Source organism: Gavialis gangeticus, unplaced genomic scaffold (genome assembly GCF_001723915.1).
Source record: "Gavialis gangeticus isolate Ggan-Ray unplaced genomic scaffold, GavGan_comp1, whole genome shotgun sequence".
NCBI lineage: Eukaryota > Metazoa > Chordata > Crocodylia > Gavialidae > Gavialis > Gavialis gangeticus.
In genome coordinates, this window is record NW_017729022.1 from 68749788 (window position 1) to 68770213 (window position 20426).

The 20426-nt window shown below is 41.6% G+C and overlaps 1 protein-coding gene across 1 annotated transcript in view; it reads right to left on the bottom strand.

Moving 5' to 3' along the window:
* Positions 1 to 20426, bottom strand: part of RFX4 (regulatory factor X4) — a 152115-nt gene that overhangs the window by 79818 nt on the left and 51871 nt on the right. The window contains exons 3-4 of the mRNA XM_019515335.1: positions 14282 to 14342; positions 8015 to 8138 (exon numbers count right to left, since the gene is read on the bottom strand). Of these exons, the coding sequence (XP_019370880.1) occupies positions 8015 to 8138; positions 14282 to 14342 (185 nt within the window). The remainder of the gene's footprint in view (positions 1 to 8014; positions 8139 to 14281; positions 14343 to 20426) is intronic.

A 20426-nucleotide genomic window follows, 5' to 3' on the forward strand; every position in this document is an offset into this window, starting at 1 on the left:
TGAGGTGTGGCAGGAAGACTTGGTGTCTCCCAGCCCAGCTCAGCCAGACTCGCCTCCTTCCCTTGTTGCTAGCTTTTACATGAGCCACTTAAAAAATCTCTCCCACCTTTTTGTATAATATCAGCAATCACATTGTCACAACCTGATGCCCCTGTAGCAACTGCCCAGGACTTAGATAAAAGAAAGGCCAGGTTAATTATATTTTAAAGCTACTTCTAGCAGACAAGGTTCTTTGGATAAAAATGGTATCTTTTATTAGACCAACTCCTTAGACCAACACAGCTACAACCTATAACACTACATCTATATATTTTTCTTTTTTTTATGTCTCTCTTTGTTCAGCTCTTTTGAAGTTGATCCTGTAATGCAGTTTTCTGTAAACAGACAGAAACTCTATGCTGTGTTTTAATATTATGAGAGAAAAGGCAGGAGAGGACCCTACTGCAAGTACATATGGGAGATGACCTTTGATCTCCAAAGTTATGGGGGGGCCTCAGATATAATAAAGGGGGCCTCCCTTCAAATCATCCCTCCTTTTTGAGGTTAAACAGCTTAGGGAGAATGTACCAAATATATTCATAATCACTAGAGCTACGAAGCTTTTAATCCAGTGATCCTTTTTTTAACCTAGAGGAGTTTGCCTATAATAATCCAAATTAAATATGCAGTTAACTTTTTATTCTAATATTTTAAGAGTTACCAAAATATAGTTGAGTCACCTATGTATCAATGCAACATTACAAAAGTGTTATGAACAGTAATATAAATATCCTACCCCTGCAGCAACATATATAGTACTCTACATTTGACATACAAGCATGAGGTATGGATAGCTACAGAAGATGACATGTAAGCAGTCACTGGCTGCACAGTTATGTGATTTGTAATTTATAATTTCATCTCTTGCCACATGTCCCTCAGCAGTATGAGACTCAAATGCAACCACAGTCTTTTTTATCTTTAACATCAGAACTGCATTGTGCATTCTACCTTCAAGCCCTGCACCAGAGGCCACCGTTCCTTATCCCATTCACCATTGAGCTGTGAACATTACATTTTCCAATTATACCACTTAAATTCTTCCATGGTATGGGATTCAAAAAGCCAGCTCAGGCCCCTGTCTTCATGCTGACAAATAATGATGGAAGAGACCAGTGATCTCTGTAAGCTTTTGAAGACTTTATCACTTTTTTGTATGCTAAAGTCTTGGATTTTGCAAAACTTTTCCAAGAAGGGTTTTCCCTCTTATTTAAACTGTTATATTTAAAGGTTAAATGTAATGAATTGTGCTAAATGGAAGTCTCTGCTATGCTTCATAATTTTTCTCACTTCTTATTTGAAAACAAGAGTAATGATATACATGTAAAAATAAAACAAAACAATCTATAGCAGCCCAGAACCTGAAATCTCCTTGAACAACAACAAAAATTCCAACTGCTAAAATTCATAGATCTGTTTTAAGAATTCATGATTTTCAAGTAGGTTCTAACTACAGAAGAAGGAATTCTCTCACCCTCCTGCCTTCAGGTCTATCTCCATTACTCCAGCAGGCCCCAACATTTGTCTATCATTAATGAGCTGTGTTTCCTTTTGTACCCCTCCGATTTTTATTAGTGTACCGTGAGCACTTTCTTAGTTTGTACGAGATGCAGAAAGAATTGTGTCTTACACCTCAATCTTTAAGATAATTACCTCTATAGGTTTGGTCTCAAGTAACTCCACTAGGATAATCACTCTCTTCCTCTTGACTGTGGGGGTTGGCCTGCTCCCACCCAGCTGTTTTCTCTTTACTACCCATCGCTGTTAAAATAAGGAACAATTCATACTACTGATACCTTCAACTTTATGCATTAAAAGTGGGATTTTCATGTGTGGTCAATCTTGACTTAACTGTAGGAATTGAAGCCATCTGGAGTTTTCCCAACAACTCCGCTACTGAGTGCTTCTTGCAAATCTCACCTACAGCAGCCAAAGTCACATATTAACTTTGTGCTGCATGGTGCCTTTAGACTCTAGTTAGAGGGTGGCATGAAGATGCATTGCCCCAAGGACAGCAAAAGGAGAACTTTTTCTCTCAATGGCACCCCACTGAGGCACCACTCCTATAGAGCTCCCCTTTTCTACCAGTGGGAAGGAGCGTGATAAATCAGCTTAATATAAAATAACACTCCCCTCTCCCCCTAAGCCATCCAGATCTCCCAGTCAGTGTGGAGCAGGAGAGGAGGCATGACTGTGCCTACTGCCTACCCCCTCATGGGTGGAATGAGAAGGAGCATTGGTGATTACTAGGGGCATCTTTACATATACCTTTTGCCCCACGATGTGCCAGAGATCCGCCACTTATACTTCTGGCCCTGGAGTTAGGCTGATTTGTGCTAGCTTGTGCCATTGTCCTAAGTCTAGATAAGGGGAGCTCAACCCCTAGCCTGTGGGCCAGATCCAGCCTGTGGCACCATGTCATCTGGCCCATGGGGTCCCCGACAGGTCTGGAAATCTGGTGACAGGGGAGTGGTGCCACTGCTCTCCTTCTGCCAAATGTCCAGACCTATGGGAAGTCCTGGGCCCTACGTGCTGGATTAGATGCCCTATCTCAGTGGGTAGGGACTGGGTGGGGGGTGTCAGGCCCCAGGGCCCAATCCTTGTGTGGGGGTCTAGGAGGAGGGGGTGTGCCAGGGCCAAGTACTGGTACATGGGGGCAGGAGAGGGTGCCAGGCCCCCAGGGCCCAATCTCAGTGTGTACTGCCAGGGACCATGACTCAATTCTGGCATATGCAGCTCTACTTGGCCCATGGACTGGCCCCAGGCCACTCATCTGCCCTGCAGGGCCAAAAAGTTGAGTACCACTGGTCTAAGTCTTTGCTTCCAGGTCTGATATGCTTCATCTGACATTGTAGCAAAGCACATTCATACCCCCTCTACTCACTGGGCCATAAGTGACTGGTGCCTCCTGAAACTGGGGGAAGCCACCGACCCTGTCAGGGGGTGCACCAGCCCTACTGACAGCATCAGTGTCAGCCATCGGGGGGGCACGTGCATCCCTGCGCACCCCCTACCAGTCACCTATGCACTGGGCTCAGTTCTGATAATTGCCTGTACACTGCTCTTTTTGAGCAAGACAGTCATAAGTGCAGCAGATTCAGATCTTTCTCATCCCCCCTGCCACCACCCATCAAAGTGGACATAAATGTAGAAAAGAGACTAGAGCCTCTGGAAAATCCCTTGTTGCCAGAACAGCATCTGGGAACTGTGGGCAGCAAGGAGTAAAATTAAGCAGCCTAGAGGTTACTCTACTTGATGCCATGACCTTAGCCAGGAGCCAAAGGCATGGCACTACAAGTTTAGTATGGGAGGTTCAATCATTCCCTTCTCCAGAAAAAACTGCAAGTGAAGAAAGTGATTCCCCATAAACTCCGACATTTTTGTCCCTGTTTGCTCCACCATTTCCCCAGTGCAAGGTGAAGGACAAGAGAAACAGACTGAGTCTGTGAGAGGGAACAGGACCTCAACTATGCAGATCCTAAATGGATCCATGGAGCAGAAGACTCCTCACACACCCTGCAGCCCCTTCCTGTCCCACAATAACATAGCTTGCTCTTATGCTATGTTACCACTGACTCATCCAAAGAGCTTGGTCTTGCACACATTCCAACCAGTAGAAAGCTTTGCACAGATTTCAGCTTGCACTGGATCAGGAGCTATCACGTAGGGATCAGGGTTACCCTGGGGAAGTTAAAGCTTGCCTGACTGGCACTGATATCCATGACAAGCTGCTACAGTTATTAGATTCCACATACACAAACCACATCCTTAGGTTTAAAAAAGGTAAACTGGCATGGTGTATGTAAGTACCCCAAGTAAAATAAGCGACATTGGCAAAAGCATGTTTACAGCAGTTTAACTGTGTCTGCACAGGGGCTTTTGCCAAGCATAGAAAAAAAAATCACCCTCTCCCAACATTACCGCACCAGCAAAAGTTTCCAATAGAAGAGCTGACCTGGAAATTCTGTATACCTGCACCCATTTTCAAAGGTGGTGTCTAATTCTCATTCACATCAATGCATATGATATAACTTTGCTGGCGCACAGGGATTTTGAAGTGTACAAAAAATGTAGATCTACATTCAGGCCCTATTCTGCTCCTTGAAGAGGTTTGAGGATGACATTTTTTTCATTCTTCTAATTTAGGTTTGCCTGGTTCTTTCTTTAAGATTTTAAAATATTTATTTACTGTCATCTGTCAAAGGTGCAGCCACATGGTGTCAAACAAGGCAACCATAAAAGGGTGTATATAACTGCCAGGATGCAATAGTATTGCAGGAGAAACACCAGGAGGGAGTGTAAACTCATCATGAGATTGCAGAGTTCCCCCCCACACCATGGGAGACATTCAGGATCTCAGAGGTGAGCTTGCACTGCATGATAAAGTTAAAACAGAAAAACGGGGTGGGAGGGAGGGGGAGGGAGATTACATCTTCAAGAGGAGGGATTAAGAGAATGAGGAGCACACAGGGTCACAAAAGAAACAAAAAGAAAGGAAGTTGGTACATTAGAGACCACTGTAGGCTGTGGGAGGAAAAGGGAATGAGAAGGCTAGAGTGAGGCACAAAGGTGAAGCTACTGGTAACTTTCTATCAGTGGTTGCACACCTCCAGTACAAAGCAATACTTCCACAAGCTGATTTACTGTTTTAGGAATGTAGGAAATATTTGGGCCTAATTTTAAAATTAAATATTTTCATTTTCAAGTTTCTTTTTTAAGTGATGCCATCAGAAAGTATTCCTATCTGCAGCCCAAAGTCCTTTTTTCTTCACATGAAGTCCTTTTTTCTTATCTCTAGTTATCATAAATGCCTCCCAACTGGCTGCATGGACCAATGTAACCAGTACAACTCTATCCCGGAGTAAAATCCTGCCCCCCTGGTATTCAGTAGGACTTCTGTTCTTAAGTTCAATGAGGCAACAGTTTCATCCTTTGATATTATACTTTCTGATGCTAAGTAGTAGACCAATGTTTGTCGTTCCTTAGTTATTGCTTAGCTAAGTTATATGGGGACATTTTTTGAAAGTGTCTTAGGCTTTGTCTTTCCAAAAAAAAAAGTGTGCGGGTGTGTGTGTGCGTGCGTGCGTGTGTGTGTGTGTGTGTGTATGCACATGCATGTGTGTATGTGATGGGTAATCACCATGCAGTAAAATCCTAGATTGCAATTTTCATGTGTTAGGGATCGAATTAAACTCTAGGAAGTCAGTACACATATGCAAGCTGCAAAGGGATTTGCCCACGCTATGATTTTATTGTCTGTTACCATATGAAATACCTTTTTCTTACTGTGAATGTACCACCAGGCTGCATATAGACATTCAGGGAGGTTAGGGGAAGGTTAGATGGAGTTAAAAATGGCCACCTGATCTAAGGTAAGGTGGGTGGGCTACTGGTGGGGGGTGGATATCGGGGGAGCAAGCAGGCTCTGGGGGTGGGGGAGTCTGTGGGGGAATCAAGGGAGTGGACATGGTTTGCAGGGGAGATCAGGAGACAGGCTGTGTCCATGGGAGGGACTGGGGGAACTGGAGGGGACACGAGGCGTCTGTGGCAGGGACTGGGGGACTGAGAGGCAGGTGGGGTCCATGGTAGGGCTGCAGGGGCTGGGAGCTCTCCTCCCCACCTCCCAGGACCAGGGGCTATTTTTAGCCCCCTGATGCCCAGACAAATAACACCCTGCTGCCCCTCCCTCCCACTCTGACTTACTTGCTCAGCTCCTGGCACTGGTGAATGCCAGTAAAATCGGCACTGGGAGTGGACTGTGGGATGGGAGGTTTAGTGCACTGGTGGAGGTGGGGGGGCGAGGGGGGAGGGACTAAAAATAGCTTGATGCCAGGGAAGGGGTAGGAGAAGTTCAGTGGCTGCGGCCAATGATTGGGCTTTCTCAGCCCTGGGGCTATGCTGGGAACTGTGCAGAAATTCAGAACAGTTAGATTGGTTTAAAAATGACCAGCCTGAACTAAGCTGAGTGTGCCTTAAGGGTAGGATTCATTTAAAAAGGGTTGGCAATTTTTACACTAATCTAACTGTCCTGAACATCTGTACAATTTGCACTTCAATCCATCTAAGTAGCATAAGGTACACACCCAGACAAACTAAGTTGGATTGGGGGGCCATTTTTAATCTGATCTAACCTTCCCATAACCAACCCAAGTGTCTGTATGGAGCCACAGGGATATGGGGGCCTGCCTCCATTTTCAGAAGTCCTTAAGTCACTTGAGGGAAAAGTCCTTTTGGGGATTATCTTACTTATACCTCCTACTGCAGCTCATTTCCTCCAAGCCCTTATTACTTTTCTTACTTTTTTGGGAACTCCCTTCATTTTTATCCATCTTGTGCACATACGGCATTTAAAACAGGCTGTAAAACCATTCCTGAGCTGCAGCCCTGTACACTAAGTCTTGGTCTGTTGCAAACAGTTCTGGTCAACATATCCCTGAAAAGGCATTTATAAATGAAATCTTAAGAGCACTTGTTAATTCAGCTCTCCTCTATCAATTAAGAAGAAATATCTGAATAAGTAGTAATATGTTATTGCACATTTTAAAGTACCGAGCTCTCTGTCTAACTAAAAACTACCAGTGTTTAAAAGAGGAAAAAAAATCAGGAGGCAAAATGTTTAACATTGCCCACAAAGTTAAAGTTCAAAGATGAATCATAAATTCAATGAGATTCACTCAAAGGCTGTCTATAATTTCACTAAAAAAGATTTCACAGAACAACCAACCTCTTTTTCTTGAGTAGATGACAGCTGCAGTTCACTTCATCAGTCCCAATAAGGGCAAAAGTGTCTGGGGTTTCTGTTCCACAAGCTAAATGTGGAAGCCCTCAAATGGCACCTACTATACTGCACTGGGAGGACAGCTCCACTTCCAAGGCATTTATGGCACATGTGCTTCAAAAATTATTACTTTCTCAGTGGTCATACTACTCTAGCTCAATCTGTTAGTGCTCTTTGTGGCATTCCCATGCTATGAGAGAAGTTCACTGCAGAGCAAAATTTAGTACTGCTGCACAATTAATATTGTATACATTAAATGTGATTAGCCTTCAGACTAATTACCTGAAGCTTGATGCTTGTAAAAAAACCAAACAAACATCTGGTAAACTTCCAAATGTGTCTTATCAAAAATACAAGATTTGAAGGTCTTGGGCATGAATAACTTCCAGTTTTAAGCAAAATCTATCTCATTTTCCATATAAAGGGAAATCAAGAAATACTAGGAACTTTTTGTAATGACCCAAGTTAGTGAGAACACCTTAGATAAACAATGCTAGTGAAACTCAGTGCTGAAGCACAGAACTAAGAAATTTACAGATCACAAATATACGGTACGCGTAAAATTTAGTCTCTCAAGCAGGCCAACAAGACCTATTCACTGCTTTAGTCCCACTTACCCCCTTTTGTGACTAATGGGCCTGGTTCCACTCTGATTCCTGCAGGTGTAAATCAGGAGTAACTTTACTGAAGTCAACAGTCATTTGAACATTTGTGCAGTATTAAATGTACACGTGTGTCCCCACTAGGCAGTTTTATGACCTGAATTAAGCCCTTTATTTTTAACCCTTAAAAATTATTATAATGGTTACAACAGTATTGAAGTGTAAGAAAACTTGTTTTACTCTCTCTTGTATTTGGTCTCCATGATGCCAAAACCATAAATGATGACACTATGAAGCAAGATAGATGACACCAACAGGCAGGTAATAAAAACAGGTTTTTAAAAGCCTTATGAAGGGTAATCATGGTGAGAAATGATTCTTTTACCTGTTGGATATTTTAATATGCTTAGCGTTTTCCCTGAAATCATAATACACAAATATTTCTTTCATGTATCATCCTCTCTAAGTGGAAAGGACGGTTCTCCCTATTTTAGGGCTTTTTATCCTCTCCCCTCCGCCCCCCCAACTTTTAAGTAGTTAAAGCTCAACTGACCTAGGTTAAAGCACAACGCATATTATTGCTGTTTAGACTCACCTTCCCAAAGCTGGCCGCATTAACAGGCTGTGTGTCGTTTTTCTCACAGAAATCCAAGTAATGCATGTAGAGAGCGCTTCGAGGAATGCAAACTCCTTCTGCAATCTCATAGTTCTCCTCCAGCCTTAAAAAGCAAATTCCAAACAAAGAAAACTGCAAATATGTTGGCTGTCCTGTTTTGGAGGCAGCATGCAAACCTGCACATTTAAAGGGCAAACTGTCTGACCTCTGCTTTTCTGCTAAACTCTGAGTGTTTTACTGACACCTCAACCTTCCAACTCACCCCATTCATCCATTTCATTTACCTGTTATAACCTGTCTGATATGTTGATTGCAAGTTCTTGTGGACAGAGACTGGCTTGTGTGGATAAATCCACACCGTGCAGCATAGACATACCTTTTGTTTCTGTCTAATACTGTACACAACACAAGGAGGCCCTGATCCCTTAGGGAAGTTCCTAAGTGCTATTTTAAAAATGAGTAGGAATCTATCACAGCTTAAATGCATACCCGAACTGTATAACTACAGAGGTTACTGAGACAGCATTCTTAAATGCTTTAGGTGCTTTAGACTAGGGTCACCGCTGGTAGCATGACACCTTTAAAATATTTTCACTTGTCTTCATTTGCTTGATTCTTCACATAAAGGAAGTAGGTGCAGCCAACAGAATTTTTTTTGCATAAATATAAGGATGTACATGGCTCCAGTTTTGTTTAATAACTTCTTCCAGCTGCTAATTTGCAACATAGCCTAAAAGTAATGTATGGACTGCATGTAATATTAAAATATCATCCTGCTCCATCTCAGAGAAAGTGATAGCTTCTGTGCGATGTATTTCATTTTAAACATGCATATAGGATATACTTACATTCTTCACCTTTAAAATTTGAGAGTCCCCACACAGATTTTGAGAGAGAATGTTCTTTTGAAAGGGTATTTTCTGATTGTTGAGCTCTCCCAAATAAGAGACCCCCTAATTCAGGATGTTACTTAAGGACATGCCTAACTCTAAATCAGCAATCAGTCCGTGGTGCTACTCACATGCTTATAGATAGGTAGGTGCATATATTCTTTGTTGAATGGGGGCAGAAAGCGTATGCTGCATTTTGTTAATTACATTGCCAGAATCAACATGCACTTGGGAAACCTGTTTTTTTATTTTTTGTTTGAAACAAACACAGCCCATAATTGGCAACCTGTAAAAGTTCAGATCTCTCCAAATAGCTAGTTGCTCTGTTTCATTAAATTTTTCATCACCCTCCCTCCATTTCAGCTATCATGATCATTTGTGATTGCAAACTATTTTAATAAGATATCCGTCAGATGAATGGAATTGGTTTGTATGGGCAACATCTATTCTTCCTTGGTTTCTACAGGAATATCATCACGGCATCTTTCCCTAAATTCATAGACCTTTAACAAAACCTCTTTTCAAAACCCAGAGAGTTCGTTTGTATACCATAGCTGCTAATTGGAATGTCAGGTTTCCTGACCAAGGCAAGAGTGAAAGAAAAGTAGTTAATTATTTCTGTTCATATCTGATGAATTTTTCTCTTTTTCTCTTCTCTTTCACAGAGAGTCATTAGTCTGATACTGAACAATGCTCCATTATACCTGAACTTTTTTTTTAATGATCAAAAAACCCATCTTGCTCTATTTCTTTTATTTTCCTGTCTTTTATTTAACAACTTTATCATATTTTGAATTCAGCTTCACCCTACAGTATTGTGGAAAGATAATGAACTCAATCTGCTACCTAACAAATCATTATCAGAAATAATATATATACTTTTTAAAAGCGTCCTAATAAAGCTATGTGAAATCCAGTAGTTCACAATGAAAGCTTTGTAGTACTCATAGTATTACAATAAAAACCCTAATCATTTTTTCAGGAAAGAATTTTATCTGCCCTTATTACTGTTTTCCTCCTTATACTTACACACTTCTAAATTAGAAGGGACAATTCTACACCTGAATCATGCCCATAAATGTTAGCTATTACAGAATTTATTTTTTAAAACTTTGAAGCAACAGAATATTGCTATTTACTATTCTGAATTACATAAAGGATTAAGTTGTGTGTGATGCAATCATAATGCATATATTAAGACTAAAAAGATCTATTCTGATAAACCTTCTCATTTTCCTCTTTCTGGCTGTCTTTATGGACCTTGTAGAATATAAAAATTAGCTGACCTTAATTCAGCATGCTGTTATTTATTTGTACTCTGGTAACACCCATTATGTCAGTCAGCCTCTGTACACAAAAGCAAGAGACGGTAACCTCTGTCCTAAAGAATTTGCAAACTAAAAAGCAAGACAGAAAGACAAAAAATGCAACTTGACAGAAGTCTTAGTTTCCAACTTTTTATTGGGTTAAGTAATTGAGAGAGAATCAAGACTATTTTGACAACAACGGGTCTAGCAGAAAGCAAGTTTTCAGGTAATAGATAAGGCATACAGGAATATAGACTACCACAGGATACTGAATATTCTTATGTTCATATAATTAAAATAAGATTCAACCCTGATTAAATTTTCTGAAGTGTTCTGGTATGCTCTGGTGTGCTGTAGCAGAATATTTCTAAAGCCTTGCATTCTCCTTTTTGTCATCAACAAAATGAAGAAAAAAATAGTTCTAGGAAAAGACTGACAAGTCATGCTGCCAGTCACTGAAAACTCCTTTGGCATCCTTTCCTTCCTGTATCTATTGTTTAAATGCTGTTGCCTCTAGAGAACTGGGCCTCTACCCCCATTAAATGCCAGGGGCCTGATCTTTGCCACAGACAAACCCATGTATCCTGTATGTTTTCTATTCTTTTACAACATGCAAATATGGAGGAAAAACAAACCATGCAATGCAGTTTACACATTTCCATTCTATCTTTCTTTCTGCCCTCTTGTCAGAAACATAACTAAGTGGGAGGATGTGTGCCCAGCTGAGAAGGGGCATTAGTATGGCCCCCTCCCTTCCAGAGTCTTTGCTACAGCATGCACGGCCCTGCACTGCCTGGCCACAAGAGCTGGGCAGCCCCAGCCCCATGCTTAGTAGAGTATCTGGGGGAGAAGGGGTGGAATGAGCACCCTCCACCACCACCAGGGAGCTTTGCCACAGGGGGGAGGAAGGAGCCAACAGGGCACCAGAAGTGTCCCTCAGGAAACCCATGCTGCTACCTGTCCCCCAGGGACAGCAGCCCAAGCCCATGCTGCTGCAGCAGCAGCCAGGGCAGTAGCAGCTGCCACTGAAAGAGAGCTGGGAAGGTAAGACTCCTCTTCCCCTCCCCTCTTCCTGCCCTCCCCTTCACTGGTCAGCATAATTTCTCTTACCCCTCCCCACCTCTGCCTCAGGAGTTGAAACAGCTGCCAACACCTCTGCCTCTGATACATTTGCCTTCTTCTCTTTCCTTTCTCCTGCGTTTCACCTCCACCACTCATTCTCCTTCATTACATATGATAGCCAATATTACTCTCTCACATCCAGTAAAGATCCAGCTTTACTCTGTCAAGCACTGCCAGACAGCAGAGCTCACAGTGGTCCTCCCAGCTGTAAAATCCATGTGAATATGATGCCACACAATAATGTGCCCGTGACACCTGATGAAAAATGTGTATCACCATTTATCTCGCTCTTCAATCTAGCCAGGGGGGAGTGGCCCAGGTTTACACTGAGCTCTGCCAAACAGAACACTGTTGCAGAATGGCAAAGCCCAAGACACAGGCAGGCAAAAGCTGACAAATAACTGCAGGCAGCTGAACTAGTGGATGGGATTTGTTCTGGGTTTGTAGAGCAGGTAGAAAAATGGGGTCCTGGTCCATAACTAGAGCTTCTGGGTACTACCACAATACCTAGAGCTTCTTGAAACAGTATACATCAATATCATTGCACCATACAAGTTTAGGACTTCACAACCCTCTGCTCAAGAGGGTGTGATTTTATGCAGTCTATGAAATCCATTAGTGCAGCTACCCCACTAAGACAAAAAGCATTTAAGGCTGTAGTCCAAGACAACAGAAAAACAACAAACTACTATTGTATGACACAGGTGCTGAACTGAAAAGCTCTGATACAAGGGGGCATCAATATATAAGCAAGCTAAATTGTTCTGTGTTGTGCCAGGGGAAAAAAAATCACTTTTGGAAAACAGAAAAAGTGGCTTTGTCTATTTCTGTTTCTTCACATATTTTTTGAGGGGAGTATTGAGTAGAGGGAATCACATGCTCCAAGAGTAAAAGGGAAAATGTGTGCGCTACATAAATATGGAGGAAACATAATGCAACGTGTAGGTAGCAGGAAGCAGATGCACTGGCACGGGGGACAGACTGAGTGATGTAATAAGCCTTTTTCATTTCTAAATTCTAGGATTCTATGGTGAACGCTGCTGAATGGGCATTATTGTTTAGACTGCATTCCAGCAGAGCTCTATATCCCAGGAGTTTAGGGATTTACTAACCTTTATGACTGAGGAAGCTTGAAAGTATTTGGCAGAAGACTGTTTACAGTATTTGCATGTTTTCTTTTGGGAACAGTATCACTGGCATGTGTTCTAATTAGTTCTGACTTCTTGGCTACTATGTTATTTTCTCCTTTGGGAAAAAGGCTCCTAAGTGGCACTATCACAAAATAAACATTGTCCTGAATCTGTGACTTGCTAAGCACGGTTTGCTATTTTATTTCAGATAGACTGTTGTACATTATCCTGTTTGCATTACACTGAAATAGACTGGATGAATGATGCAAGATAATAATACCGAAGTCATGAACACTCACTATTATTTTTATTTAATGTCTCAGGCTATGTTCTCTCTCCTTTTTCATTCCCTCACTACAAACATATGGGAGACTGAATTTTACTCTGACACAAATATCTGCAGAAAGCCAAGTCAAGTGCATTAATTTAAAGTTGTAAGTGTGAGCATTTGTATCAGAAGTGTTTGTAAGCTCATCCGATCGGGGCACAAACTACACACATGTTATTCTAGATCATTTTATAGAAGGAAAAATAATCCACAAAATAATTGGTTTAAGTTAAAAGAACAAATAATGGTAAAGGTATTGCATTCTGTCTGGGAATATTTCACATGAAGAAAAAATCCAAATATGTTGGATAGATTATTCTTTGAATTCAATCAGGTCCACACCAAAGGATGCTGGAAGTAGACCATCAAGCCAATTTTCATACTCAGATGGCCAATGTAAAACTCCCAAGTATTGCAGCTGCAGGCTAGATTAGCATTTACCAAACACGGGCACTTGAGTGCCTGAATGCCAACCTAAAAGTCTAATGGGTGTCCATGTTGGGAAAAATGGCTCCTCTACTTCCTGTCCCCTTAATGAAACTGGTTTCAGGAGACTGATGTAGACAGAGAAGTATTCTAACACACTGCTAAGACTGACATTGTATGTTAACCCATTTTTCACCTGTCAAATTGAAAAGCACTTATAGCTGAAGTAGAGTGGAGAGAACAATAGCCTCTCAATGTATTTTCTTTATAAGTATTAAAACAAGCCAAGAAACACTGATTTCCAACAGTGTCTGAACCAAAGCCCCCTGACCTTGAACCTCAGATGGCTATAGATCAGAGTTCCAGCCAGTCAGGTCCAGAGCACCTCCTACAAGGTGCTTTGTACCCTCAATTCCCTTTGAAACCAACTAACAAAAGTAACCAAAGCAAAAGAAGTGAGCTACAGAAACAGTGGATTGAAGACTGTGTAGTTTGTGCCATTCAATAAGTGCAAGTGCTGCAGTCAGTAAGAGTGAATAGGTAGAGCACTAACTTATTCACAGTGGGGGACACAACAATGTTCTGGTAGACCTGCCTGCTTTCGACTCTGCATCTACCCCATCTCTTTCTCCTCCCTGTCTCCCTACCCATGGGATTATGAGAAGGAAAAACTAATGAGCCAGGCACAGACCAGCCTAGCTTTTATTCTGCCTCTGCCTTAAATTGCTGGGACCACATTTCAACAAAGTAGTCAACAGGAATGGACTAAAGCACATGCATCAGTGTTTTGCTGAATCAGGGCCTGGATTTGGTATTTATTTCTCTTTATTTAAAAAAAATTAAATGAAAACATCAGTCTTTATTGGTTAAGTGGCAATCTACCAGAATTGGATCAGAAACTGGAAAATGCCTCTCTCCAAAATGGATCAGAACTTTTCAGTGTACAACCACACCCCCTCCCCACAACACACACACTTTAACTATGGAAAAATTAAGTGGAAAATTTTAGGGATTAACAGGGGTTTGAGAAACAGGAGTCTTACCATTGGAGAGTAGCTGGAGTAGAGTGTGGTTTGGATGCTCTGTTGTTTTCTTTTTCCTCATCTATTGAGAAATAAAAAACAGTACGTAATTTCAGTGGAAACTGCTCAGGTAGTGATCAACTGATAAGAAACCACTGGTTCAAGGAGAATGCTCACAATTCACAATTTTTGAAAAGTATGGGTTAAAATCTAGAAATATGTAAGCCAGCTTACCCTAGACTGGCACACCTCAAGTGAGACACACATTTTAGCGCAGCTGACTCTGACAAGAGGAGCAGGATCATGTGTATAAGCTGTTGCTATACAAGGCATGCATCCATATGATTTAATCCTCCAAATAGTCACCAGGAGAGTAGCAATTTGGGACCTTCAGCTCCATAGCATATTCTAAAACCATATTGCTACCTGAGCTAAGGGAGGTACTCATGCCAATTACAGACTGTAAACCTGTAATGGACCACAAACTAACACAGGGGTGAGGTATGCCATACGCAGCATTTCTAAGATTACAAATATTAATCTGGTCAAGAAAAACAGAAGAAGACAGTATATAATATTGTGTTCTACTGTTCAGAGAATTTTCTTGCCTCCTTCTAAATTAACAGCTTCCCAAAATAACTAATTGTTTTGTTTACTCATTTCTGATTTTCAAAATTAAAAAAAAAATCCAAGAGAAAAGAAGTACAAAGGTAAAAAATGAACCAGTTTTTTTAATGATGAGCTGTCTTTCACTTCAATTCTTGTAAGAGTTGTAAAAATACACACACAAATAATTCCTAGATGTTTGTGATCTGCAAGGCTGTAGATCCTCTGAGGATTTAGATGGCATCAACATCCCTCTTTTGACTGAGGGTACAGTTTAAGTCATCTCCAAGTCAACTCTGTCATCACTATAATCGCCAGATACAGCTATAACCTCGTATACCATTTTCCAGTTTGTAGTAGTACAAGGACCACAGACCAGACAGTCCATTTGCTCAGTATAAAATTAACCGGCTTATTTGTAAGTACCTTGGGCCTCACCACATAGTCATGTGCTGTTACAGGGCTGCACATGTTAATTCATATATTGCCCATATTTTCCCTGCCTAAACTTTCCTGGGCTCCACAGTAGTGTAATGAGGGGTGGGTGACTCAAGCGCCGGTCCCAGGTGCCCACTTAGAGAGGCATGAAAAAATGGCAGCTACCACCACTGCCAGCCCAGATACCATCACTGCTGCTGCCACTGCCACAACTGGCCTGGCCCCTAGTGGGAGTAACCACTGCTGCCACTTCCACCTACAAAGCAGGCTCTGGTAGGTATGCTATTGGGGTGGCAATACTTTACTGGGTCTTGGAAGGCACTTAATCTAGGTTCCCCCACAACAGAGCACTCTCCCTGGGAGCTATATGAACCCAGCCTGTTTCTTGCCCACTACAACTGCTGTTGCAAATCCCAGGCATTTCCAATACAATATTTGTTCCTGCTGCTACTCTGCTGATGGCAGCCCAGCTCACAATGTTTGGGAATGTGGGTATTATTCTGGCAGACAGCCACAACTTTCCTGAGGGAAAATGAATGAAAGACAAGAAACAACAGTTTTAACAGAATATAGTTCACCAAAAGGATTTTTTTGGCAACATAGAAAAGGCACTTCTGTAGTCAGAGGGTCCTACCTCTGCTGAATTATTAAAGGACTGCTGCAAACTGTGGAAGTGGGAGAGTTTCTCAAGAAACAAGTCACAAGTTTCTCTTGCAATAGAAAATGCTTGACAAACTAAACATAAGTGTTGTTACTAGTTCCTTTTAACAGGGCACTTCAGTCACTGATTTGATTGGCGGAGATTTGGTCCGATTCGGTGCCTGAATCTCCAAATCAAAATCAAATCAGAAGACCCTTTAATCTCTCCAAATCAAATCGGAGCTCTCTGAATCAATAAAGAGAGATTCTGAAAGAATCAGCGATTTGGTCATAGACACAGCTTTAAATGTTTTTTCTGCATACATCAAGGTACCAGGCGGCTTGTGAATGCTGCGATGATGGGGCGGATGGAGCATCCCACAGGAGCGTGGGGGTGGGGGTCCTCCGTGTGCTCGACAGCAGACCCAGAAGTGGACCAGAAGCATTTCTGGTCCACTTCTGGGTCCACCGGGGAGCGTGCTGGGGGACTCCCTGTGCCCCCTTGCTCAGTGACTGGTGCCTCCTGGGTCTGGGGGGGGTACCTGGGGTCCCCCTGCAGCCAGTTGCAGGGGGCAATGTGATGAGGGCCCCCAGCATGCTTGATGGTGGACCCAGAAGTGGACCAGAAGTACTCCCGTGGGATGCACCATCTGCCCCACCATCACAGCATTCAGGAGCCACGCCTGGTACCTTGAGGTATATAGAAAAAACATTTAAAGCTGTATCTATGGCTGAATCGCTGATTCTCTGAATTAGCATCAAATATTCAGATTTGTATTCGGCTAAATTGAATTGGGACAGTGATCTGAATCAACAAATCGAGTCACTGTCCCCGATTTGGGCTGAATCCAAATCAAATACAGCCCATTTCACACACCCCTACTGTCCAGCATTTTTTTCCCTAAGACAAACAGCTTTTTCCAGTGTTGTTGACTCTTAACAGATAAATTCTATGCTCAGATGCAGAAAAATTACTTCACTTTTTATAATTTCAGAAGGAGCAACACATAGGCACATGAGAACAAAATCTGGCCTGTGCTGCTGTTTTTGTCCTGTTTAGGGTTATTGTTCTTCAGGTAGAAGGCCATCTGTTAACTTAATACCTTCCGTTTTGCTATCTACCAATAAATCATTAACAAAAATGTGAAAATGGGAACAACTTTCAGACCCTGTGAGGCCGCTAAGTGCTACTCCCTCACTAAACTACGGCTTTTGATGATCTTTTCTACGCTCATACACTTAATGGAGTAGGCCAGAGATGCTTATTATCTTTTCATTTATGCCACCTTGATTTAATAATATTCCCCTGGGTTATTATGTGGCATTGTATCAACTGTCTAGATTATACATATTATAGCCACTATGGTCTCCATTGTTTCTTGCAAATTCATATGAAGAACTATGAGCAGGTGCCCTATCAAACCTGCTGTAAAAGACAGGCTACATATTACATACTGTCCACTCATTCCTTTCCTAGGACATGGATTTATGAAGATATAGATTAATAGTAAGATCACAAATCACAGTTCAAACTGTTTCCTCAGATTTGTATACTTGTAGGATTCCTTCTTGCAGATGTGGTAACCCCTAACAAAGCTTGTCTATACCTGAATGGGAGGAACCAAGGTACCTGACGGATATTCAGAAATTTTCCATTAAATATGTATTCAGTGGACAATTGGGTTTTCAACAAAACCACAGGCTTTTTTGGTTTGTTTGTTTTTTGGGGGGGAGGGGTTGTTTGTTTGTTTTTTACAGAAAAGAAACATTTCTTTGAAAAATGAAATTTTCAGTTGGATACCTCTCAGCTGAAACATTTTTGGCTTTTGGCAGCTTTCAGCCCAAGATTTTGGCTGCTCAAAATCTGTTGTTGTTTTGTTTTGTTTTGTTTCTTAATTAAAAAAGATGGCTCAAGATTTGAGGGGCTGGTGGGAGGTAGGAGGTAAAAGGGCATTTTCTGAGCAGCTCCAGAGCTACCTGTTTCAGCAAGACCTTTTCACTTACCAACAAGTGAAGCTGATCACAGATAAATTATTCTTAAGGGCTGTTTATCTCCTTGATGGAAGCTGATAATGCTGGCAGTCAAATTACTTTGATAATCCCTGTGTTGTATATATGCACAACTAACAAGATATGTTTAACATTGGAAATCCCACTTATATGTCAAGGGACTGGCGTCTAAAGGGAGTTGTGAAGGGAAATGTAATTCTTTTTCATTCCTTTCTAATGTCTGGAAGTAAAGATGAGCGGAGAACGTTATGATAGAGGAGGTTGAGGAGTAGGATGTTGCTGTTTAGGTTGTCAGAGTCTTTTTCTTGAGAGAGGGATAAAGATTACACCCAGAAGAGGCGTGATGAGGGATATGACCTATAGATATGAAGCTTTAAAATTAAACATACACACACACATACCCCCACATAAAAGCAATCCTGCTTTATTTTGTACAAAATAGCAATTGCCTAATTTTATTGGGACTTTATTATCTTATTGAATAGCAAAGTCATGTATCATATTGGACCATATTTTCACAACAAGAGCCATAAGAAAAACACTCAGTGGAGAACATGAATCTCTTTTTCTCTGTATATTTTAGAAATGTAGCTTGAAATTTCAAATGGGATGCTTTGTCTAACTCTTGCCTGAACTCGTGCTCTGACAGTATTTGAACTGCAGGATCAAAATAAGGACTGTCAGTTTTCCTTACTTTTGTGTTAACTGCTTTATTGTTTCCCCTCAAAACGAAACCCTACACTAAAAATTAAACTAATAGGGATGCTAAGTACTAGGCAAAGGAAGGAAATATAGACTCTTGTATGAGTCTGGACTCAAAGAATAGCCCAGTGATATAGCTCTCGGTGCCTCTATGCCAGATTTAGTTTCTATGGCTGCAAATGCAGCAAAGCAGTTGAAACCCTGATGGCAATCCCAGTTTCCATGCACGGTGTGCACCACCCCCACACATACCAGCTGCAGAACACTTTACATGGCACCCTGTCTCCAGAAGCAGAGACAATGACTTTACTGCTTCAGTGATACACACATACACACGGAGTAGTCAGAACGCAAGGGCTTGACTGTGAGTGAAATGTGGCTTCAGGACAACTGATCATGGAGGGAAGATCAGACCACTTATCAGCATAAACGGAGGGTCTGACAGGCCACAGACAGAACTCCCAGTTAGTCAGGATCACGATACGATGATCGAGCCTACAAGAACACCCTTGCCCCTATAAACACCAAATAGTAATGGGGATGGGAAGAGAAACATCCAACACCAGGTCTAGGATGGCCATCAGAGGACAGTCCAGTTTTCTGCTACTCTGTCCTCTATTGATACGAAACCCGGCGCCTTTATGTCCTCTGTTTTTCTCTTCAAGAGAAAAACAGAGGACATAAAGGTGTCCAGTTTTGTATCAATAGAGGACAACCAGACTGTCCTCTATGATGGCCACCCTAACCAGGTCTCTGAAACTTGTGTAATTATTTTTATACATGATTGGCACAAGACTTTGACCCTCTTTCAAATCACAAAAAGGAAAGTTGGCTTCCCTCACTTCCCCCTGCAGTTCCCAGACTGGGAGAGAGAAGCTGATCCAAGAAATATTTTTGGGACATGGAGGTGCAATGGGATCTTGTTCTCTCTATCTCCAATAGAAATGTCCCTGGCTAATGCCTTTGTTCTCCTTCTGACTGGAAATTTTTTTCATGGCTTTCAGTTTAGGGTCTGTAGTCTAAGACTTTCAGTATGTCTGCTAATTTTGATTGCTTTAAGTTTTGGGAACCTAGCTTGAAAGAATCCCTGATTCTCAGAGTCAGTATACAGGGGATAGAAATGCAAGGTTGGGTGCCCACAGACCAGTTAGTGAACACTTTTGAAAAATGCTGACTTCAGTCTCTGTCTTCTGTCATGGAGATGGGGACAAAAGTTCCCTTATCCTTGCCAGAATATCATGAAGGGTACCATCTCTCGATATTTCCCCAGTAGCCAACAGTACTCAGGAAAGTCTGTGTGGGAATATGAGCTCCTTGGATCAAGCTGAACAGCCCCTCAGCTTTCAGCTGAACAGACTCTTTTCCCTAAATAGTCTTAAGAGTGGTTGGCCCAGTGCTAAAACAAGCTAATTTCTAAGAGGTAGTTATCTGTGATTAAGTTAGCCAAGAAGCAGGGCAGTATGTCACTGTATAGCCTAAAAGTGCCACACTGTCCTGCCTTCTGCCTAAACTAAGTAATCATAAGGGATTACTGTGACATAGCCATGGGTAAAATTCTGGCCCTTAAGGGAGGGTGCTTATGCAGGGTATGATTTTCAGAAGCACCTATGAGGATTTGGACCACAAGCATAATTGAATAGACATGTTCAGAAAATTGATTTTAAGAGAAATTTTCAACTAAGTTTTGTAACAATTGTTGACTTTCCACCAAAAAAAATGACTTAAAACTTTTAATAATTTTCCTGGTGAAAATGTTTTGTTTTCTGAAAGA